The sequence below is a fragment of the Drosophila virilis genome, unplaced genomic scaffold, assembly GCF_030788295.1.
Source record: "Drosophila virilis strain 15010-1051.87 unplaced genomic scaffold, Dvir_AGI_RSII-ME tig00000012, whole genome shotgun sequence".
NCBI classification, from domain to species: domain Eukaryota; kingdom Metazoa; phylum Arthropoda; class Insecta; order Diptera; family Drosophilidae; genus Drosophila; species Drosophila virilis.
Window position 1 is genome coordinate 50,359 of NW_027212784.1, and position 7,778 is coordinate 58,136.

Genomic DNA, 7,778 nt, shown 5'->3' on the forward strand with positions numbered 1-7,778 from the left:
AGCTGCAATTGCACTTCTACACCCAAATGGGTTGGAGATTTTAATATAAATTGTATGTTTTATATTTTGTTATAAAAACATTTTCTTTGGCACGAATTTTGAGATTCTGGAATTAATACATCGTAACATTGAGTCCCAGATATTGCGTCTTGCCGCCTTTCCATTTTGTTACAACTATCTTTCATAACATAAACGGCATGCCTTTCCTGTTTCCGAAATTTCGCTCTACGATTCTGGAACCAAACCTAAAAAGACATTGCAAATAAATCATTAGTGCCAATGAATACCTAGAAAGAACGTCCATCTACGAACGATTATACAACTTTATCAATTAGCCAATTAGCTGCGACTTTGCACATGAACGGACCAAGCCCTTTAATAATTTCACACAACAGCTCACTCGAAAGAGAAGATATAGTCTTTGCTGTGAACTCAATATCATATCATCATAATACATACTTAGATCTCGGAGTTTTTTTTTAAAAGCTAAGCAGACTTGCAACTGATCGTGCGGCCCTGGAGGCTTTTGGCTGCCACTCTCACCAGTCTTATTCTCTCTGGACATGACAAACTGATCGCAAGCACTCATGTGGCTCTCTCTTGCATTAAGAATTCATGATTAGATTATTTTTCGATTTGAGCCCTCTATATCACACTCAAACAAAAACAAAAAAAAAAACAATCCTAACTAGAGTTAAATGGGTCGAGGGTACTTGTTATTTTGAAAGCACCAATAAACCAAAAAAGTAAGGTTGCTGAAAATCTATTTGTTATATAGGTTCAAATGCATTCAAATATACTTGGACTTTTAATAAATTTACCTGTACTCTCGCCTCCGTCAAATGCAATTTTGATGCAATTTCTTCCCTTGTATATATATCTGGATAGTGAGTTTCCAAAAATATTTTTTCTAGTTCATTTAGTTGGCTTGATGTAAAGGTTGTACGTATTCGTCTTTGTTTGGATTTATCGCTTATACTTGAACATTCGTCAGTATATTTAAGTGGGTATCCTAAATTAGAATAAGAAATGTTTGCAATTTACATGTATTAATTTTTGTTGCTTCAATAAAGATAGTGCTACTGCCAAATTTCGCAGTAAATCAGTGCCAACTCTAAATATTAAATTGACATCCTAATGTGTTAAATATCGAAACTTTAAGTGATAATTAACTTAATGTTATTATTATTGAATACGACCACATAGCTATAAATCAGGTAAATAAACCAATTTGTATTGACTTTTTGAGAATATAGAAATATTCTATAGTACAAAAAGATCTGCTGTAGAAAATTTCATCAAGATCGGTTAAGAAACACAGAAGTTATTAAAGAAAACTTGATTTGGCTGATCTCGTGTTTGCGGCAGCTAGCGCAAATTCAAGAATTTCTGTCTACATGTGTGTATACACAAACATTCATACGCGTCTGTATTGAATTCTATTTACAGCTTGGCAATTGCGATTGTATTGTTTTCTGTGCTACTCAATTGCTAGTTTTTATGTGAGGCACAGGCGACGGCAACTATTTTGGTAGAAGGAGACATCTCCGATCCCATAAGGTATATATATTCTTGATCAATATCAACAGTTGGGTCGATATAGCCATGTCCGTCTGTCCGTCTGTTTGTTTCCATGCGAACTAGTCTCGCGGGTTTAATGCTATCGTCATGATACTCTGCAGAAGTGTCTCTTTCTGTTGCACGCAGTACATATTTAATATGATTGCAATAGGATCGGTTGAAGAATAGGTTCTTGTATAAAAAACTTATTTGTTTCTTAAAATAAGTTATCCAAATTCAGCATTTAAAATTTTGCTGTGGTTCTCATATATATGCAAAATGCTAATAACATCAGACCACTATATCATAAAGCTGCCATAGGAACGATCGGTCGAAAATTTGGTTGTTCTACGGAAAACTTTTTTGTTTTTCAAAATATCTTGACCAAACTCCGTATTTATAAGTTTCATTATGCTCATTACGCTTATGCAAAATCTTACTTACATTGGACTACCATATTATATAGCTGCCATAGGAATGATCGGTCGAAAATTAAGTTGCATGAAAAACTTTATGTTTTTTATGATATCTTAACCATTCTCCGCATTAAATATTCTCCCTGTGCTTCTTATATACGGACAAGGTACTCGGAGCATTATGAATATGTTGGGTTGGGCTTAAAAAATAAAAGCACCAAAAGTGTAGCGCAGGCGGAAGAAGCAGCGCTGCCACTCACGAGTTTGTGTGTTCTATTTTTAATATTTTAATGGTAAGCAAACCTTGTTTGCTTATTAATTTATTTGCGAATCCCCACTCGGGATCGAACAATGTGAATCCCTGTCTGCTCTTTATAATAAAATGATTTGTTGCAAATAAAGATTGGCGTCGCGCATTTGCGAGAATGCAGACCTGACATAGAGAAAAAACTGCCAATGAGGTCTGCAATGTTCAGCGTATCGGCTATTTTTATTTCAGCTTTCTTCTGACTTCCACGTATCATCCCTGAAGATTGTTATTGACAATCTAAGCGAGGCAGGAGGTACAGAAAAATTAGATTTATGTGCATCCCCCAGTCGGAGAGGACGCCTCGAGTGAGGCTACAACAACATAGCCACGAGTCAGTGTTGTCGCCGGCGTTTCTAAGCACTTACAGTGCGAATTCGCGGAAGCAAGCATGTCAGGCTGAGAAAGAGGATTGCTAAAGTAGATAATAATTGCATTTAACCAATATAATTTTTCCCCAAATTTAGTCAATTTGATGAATATAGTAGGAATATAGCATAGGAATCTTCAAAACTTAACTTATAGTTTTATTAGAGTTAAGACTTACCGGAATTATAGGACGTAATGTTATGTGTTCCAGGATAAAGATCGGCAACATTCGTTATTTTTGAAAAAAGTATATTGGACTCTTGATTTAATGAATTTCTTATTGCGGCCTCATTAGCCCGTAACTTATAGCTGGAATCAATTATTAAATTATAATGGGCCATGTGATTTGGCACAGAAATTCTGGGATTTGCGTTCGTGCTGTGCAATTGCGAATTTGAATTATATATACAATCTTTATCATAGCTTGTTTTGCTTAAAAATGAAAAATTCCATTGCATCTAATCACTATTTGGCACAATAAAAAGAGCTCGACACTTATTAGATATTAATTTCGCTGTAACAATCACATAATAATAAAATAACTTAATTTGAAACCACTTCACAAAATACGAGTTTTAACTCTGGTTAAATAAAAAATTACTGTTACGATTGTCTTAACTTCATCCTTTAGATAAAAAAGGACACTAAGGATTCATAAAACGAAAGAGAGAAAAAATATCGTGCTACGTGTTTGGAGGCGGTGCCAAATAACACACATTGTTTTGGGGGTGGAAATGTTTCAAATTACACCACACACGTCACAAAAACAATGACCATAAAGAAACTGTTTTATATAGGAAATGTAATATAGATAATCGCCTTGGATTTTATAGAAAAATTTTCTTAACAAGAAACCATAAATTACTTGAGTCCTGTAAATATTCTCATAGAATTCCTTTAAAACTTCATACTTTTCATTAATGTCATAACTAATGCGTCTATCCCAGTTAATATAAGGGAAGCAAATTGGGATTAAAGATAATATATATCTGCGAAATTTATAAACATCTAGAAAAGAGGTCTACATCTGAATCTGAATACGATAACATAACATTTAATATATATGTCTTATTATTCTAAAACCTAATATAAATACTATATATATATTTAAATATTCTTTTCATTTTTTCTTTTTCTATAGTGTACGGCATATAAAAGATGCATCACACCCGCTTTGTAAAGTGGACAGCTCTTCTCTGCACTGGGTAAGGGGTATCCCTTGGTCGGGCAAGGTAACTCTTACTTTGCTCATACCCTGTACCCATTAAAAATAGATAAAAAGGGTATAACTGTTTACTGACAAATAATGTAACCTCTAGAAGGAGGCATTCCCGACTTACTCCTCTGTCCGTGCCAATAATAATTTTTACCCTTTAAAAATTATTTCCTCTTGTTCTACAGTTGAACCTATTATTTCACATTCCTATCTCTTCTCTGCTTTAAATTCACTTCTTACTCTCCTGGAAATGACCATACTCCTAGTTTTCGACTGTAGTGCTATCTTTCTTCGTGCATTGCTAAAGTTTATTAATCTGTCCCTTGAATCTTCAGTCTTTCCTTTCCTTGAATATTGCTCTTGTAGTGAGGTCAGTTTTGAAGCGATCAACGTTTTTCGCCTAACGAGATTTAAATTGGGATCCCAATCTTCGGTGGCCATCATACTCCAATAGACTTCTTCTTCTTGATCTTCCGTCCTTAACCAACCGTAGAACTAACCACTGAGATGTCTTCCCACATAAGTTGACTTTTGGGGACATAAGTTCTTTTTTCCGTTACGGCGTCTTCAATTCTCTGCTCCGTCCAAACTTAACAGGAACTATCGCCCCATATTCCTACCAACGTGCACAAGAGATTACGCTGTGTACAACTCATTTTGCGTATTATGCAAAAATTAGAATAGTTTGTATTACGTTTTCTGCGCCGAGCTTTCTCAATCCCTAATAAAATCGTTGCTTTTTAGGATACTATGAGTAGGGGCAAAGTTTGCTGGACAGGCCATACATTACCCAGATTGGTGATTTCCCTTCACTATTTCTTTACTTAATACTCTATTACTTTGTAACTTTTGTTGATAATATAACTTTTTGGATAATTTTATTTTAATAAGTTAAGCATACATACCAAACAATATTTCAGTTGCAGTACGTAGACATTATTGTTACACTGTATTCTGTATCAAACCTTTTATGAATAAATCTTAAAAAAAATAAATTAAAATTTTATTATTTGTAATGGAGAAAATGTATGAACTGGTTAAACAAAAAACCATTTTAGAATATATAATGTGTGCGGGAGCTTAGTATAATGGAAGAATAAGGTTGAAAACCTGAATCGATTTAAAAGAAATAGTGTTTGGCAAATAGGAAGAGGAATCTTGTGTTAATTGCTACCCAGAAGTCTGACTGAAAGTGTTTATACACTCATTTTAACATGTTAATGTTTCATTCCACTGTTCCAATACCTTTTTACGACGCTAAGTTTATTTATCGATAAATGTGCTTAAGATTATTTTATCGAGTATGTGTTGTTTTTAATTTCATTTCGTGCGGCGTTAGATTAATAAACAATAAATTCGTTTTAACATGGAAAAGCAACGAGTTAACAAACGCCGGGATAAGAAGGATAAGTCAAACCCCATCAAAGTACGCATTAGTTAAATATTTATATACAATTACTAAAATGCTTAACACTAACTTAGATTGTGGTCCGTCATTTGCCACCGACAATGACCGAAAAGGAGTTTTGAGCAAGTGGATCCATTGCCGGAAAACGACTCCTACTATTATTGCCCTGCCGACTGGTCACTCGGACAAGAAGCCACATGCCGTGCTTACATTGATATGTCGCTTAAAGACATTGCCGAAGTTTTGCAGTTTCGCGACCGGTTTGACGGATATGTTTTTGTTGATTCAAAGGGCGCAGAGTACGTTGCCATTGTGGAGTATGCCCCGTTTCAATGCTTTTTAAAGAATAAAGCGCGGAGTCACGACAACAAAGTGAACACTATTGAAAAGGAACCGCACTTTCAGGAATTTCTTCAAAAGTTAGCCGAAGAACGCGAGGAGGCAACTCGTTTGGGGGATATAAAGATTGATTTTACGTTCGAAAATAGAGGTGATGAGAAGGTAAAGTCTACTCCGCTGCTTCAATACTTGGCAAACAAAAAGAAAAGCGCCGCGAAGAAGCCCGAAAGCGAAACGAGGAAAAACGAAAGCACCGTGAAGAGCAAAAATTGCTAAGGTCGACAGAACAACCGGAAAATATTAAAGTGAAGGATTCTGGAAATGAAAATAAAAAGTCTCTTAATAGTAAGCCAAAAAAGGATTTAACAAAGAGGGTCAATTGCCGGAAGATACAGCGAAAAACGCACGCTCCAAGCGCCGAACTGAACGCGACCAACGTCGGCGAGAAGAACACGAACAACGAAAATTGATGCGCGATCGCGAAAACCGCGATAAGAAAAAAAATGATCGCCACGACAAAGATATGAACCAAAAACCCTCAAAACATTCGAATTCAAAGAAAGATATTGTCATTTTAAAGAAAAAATCTACAGCTGATACCAATTCACCTGACCCAAACACATGTGCAGCCTCATCAGTAGATGTGTCCAGCGAAATACCGGCAAAAACTGATAAAAGCAATGAGCCTGCAGAGAAATGTTTAAATTCTAAAGAAATTGGTAAATCAGTTCCAGCCCTCTCAGAAGTCAACAGCCCATTAACTAGTGAGGAAATTGGTATGCCACAGGATGCATGTAAAGCTTCTAATTCACGTGCTGCAGAGGAACGGCGAATAAGAAATAAGGTTCGTTTTCACAAAGATAAGATAATGAGGATAAAATAAATATTATTTATCTTCTCTAACAGGATCGCCCATCAATTGCCATATACCAGCCCAAGGTTAGAATCAATTTACGATCAGAAGACAATTCTCCAAGTGGTTGTAAAGACCCTGCTCGTGTAACAGAACCCCCCTTATTAGCTTCCGAAGGCGATAGTTTTGTGACGGACGAGACGCCAAAGAACAAAAGATTTGGTAGACGCAACAAACACAAACTTCAAGACACTAAAGACAATTTTGAGCATGCACGGCGTGAATCAAAATCTTCTGAAAGCAGCACAAGTGCCCATTCTACATTTAAATAACTTAATTAAATGCTTTAAATGTTATTTCTAGTTATGCGCTTACGTTTTATTAATAAAAATCACTCTCAATATCCATCAGACTGCTGGATTTCTGATTGTTTCGCACTTGATCCTGTGATTTGTACATGTGGGCCACTTGATTTGCGTCGGTTGCATTTTCAGGACTCTTATCATCGCGAATACGTATGAAACGAGGAAAACGCAGGGAAATGCCACGTTCAGCATCAACAATTCCTATAGACGCTCTGTGGATCGGACTCAGCGATAGATCTGCACATTTAACCTCCCACACTTGAACGGGTTCAAACCAAACGTCCGGCTCCAAGCTGGGGTCGTATCTGAAATATGATTTGGCACTGCCAGTCACATGCTTATTGAAAAATTCCGAATGCAGTCGTAAATCATCATCGGTGAAACCTTTAAGTAATAATGAAAATTCAATAAAAGTAATCATGAATGTGTAAATTAAATACCTGTTCCAATCTTGCAAATGCTTTGGTATTCTTCATTTCTGTGTCATAACAAGCTAGCAAAAAGCCACCGTAGGTGCCGGTACGTCGACCTTTGCCCTTGTAGCCGCCGATAACGACAAGATCCAGTGAATCTCCAACATTTGACAAATAGTCTTTTTTCAATTTGAGCCAGTTTCTTGATCGTTTTGCAATTTCATAAGTTGCTTCTTCCTCCAAAGTCTTTACCATAAGACCCTCACAGTTACCTAAAAAGTACGAAAATAATTATGAATTATAAATAAATAAAAAGTACATTAACTTTGTACAAGCCGAAAGATTCAACTCCAATATCGCATAAATTTCTTGATCTGGACGACGAACTGATTTCTATGAGAGCTTCTATCTCGAAAGGATTAACGGCTAGCAAATTTTAGAATAAATTATACCAGAACAGAATCTGATTAAGGCACGCCCACTGGAGCCCTCGAAAATCGTGAATATGTATATAACCCAGATTTAAAAGGCC

The 7,778-nt window shown here is 36.0% G+C and overlaps 1 protein-coding gene, 1 long non-coding RNA gene and 1 pseudogene across 2 annotated transcripts; 1 reads left to right on the forward strand and 2 right to left on the reverse strand.

Annotated features, from left to right (window-relative positions):
• Positions 1–3,715, reverse strand: LOC6624979 (homeobox ARX homolog alr-1-like). The gene is made up of 3 exons (XM_032433557.2): positions 2,831–3,715; positions 822–1,012; positions 1–245 (listed from the first exon to the last, which is right to left on the reverse strand). The coding sequence occupies exons 1-3, from the start codon at positions 3,108–3,110 to the stop codon at positions 60–62; spliced, it is 657 nt and encodes a 218-aa protein (XP_032289448.2). The 5' UTR covers positions 3,111–3,715; the 3' UTR covers positions 1–59.
• Positions 3,716–5,180: 1,465 nt separating this feature from the next.
• On the forward strand, positions 5,181–6,910 carry LOC6624980 (regulator of nonsense transcripts 3B-like; annotated as a pseudogene).
• LOC116650266 (uncharacterized) lies at positions 6,822–7,514 on the reverse strand. Its single transcript, XR_011417083.1, has 2 exons — positions 7,274–7,514; positions 6,822–7,217 (listed from the first exon to the last, which is right to left on the reverse strand). It is a non-coding gene; the product is annotated as an uncharacterized lncRNA (long non-coding RNA).
• Positions 7,515–7,778: the final 264 nt, after the last annotated feature.

Coding starts and splice junctions, on each gene's coding strand:
- LOC6624979 (XM_032433557.2), bottom strand. CDS start 3,110: ATGCAATGGAATTTTTCATTTTTAAGCAAAACAAGCTATGATAAAGAT. Junction 1,013..2,830: donor CATTACGTCCTATAATTCCG/GTAAGTCTTAAC, acceptor ATTCTAATTTAG/GATACCCACTTAAATATACT. Junction 246..821: donor TGACGGAGGCGAGAGTACAG/GTAAATTTATTA, acceptor ATGTCTTTTTAG/GTTTGGTTCCAGAATCGTAG.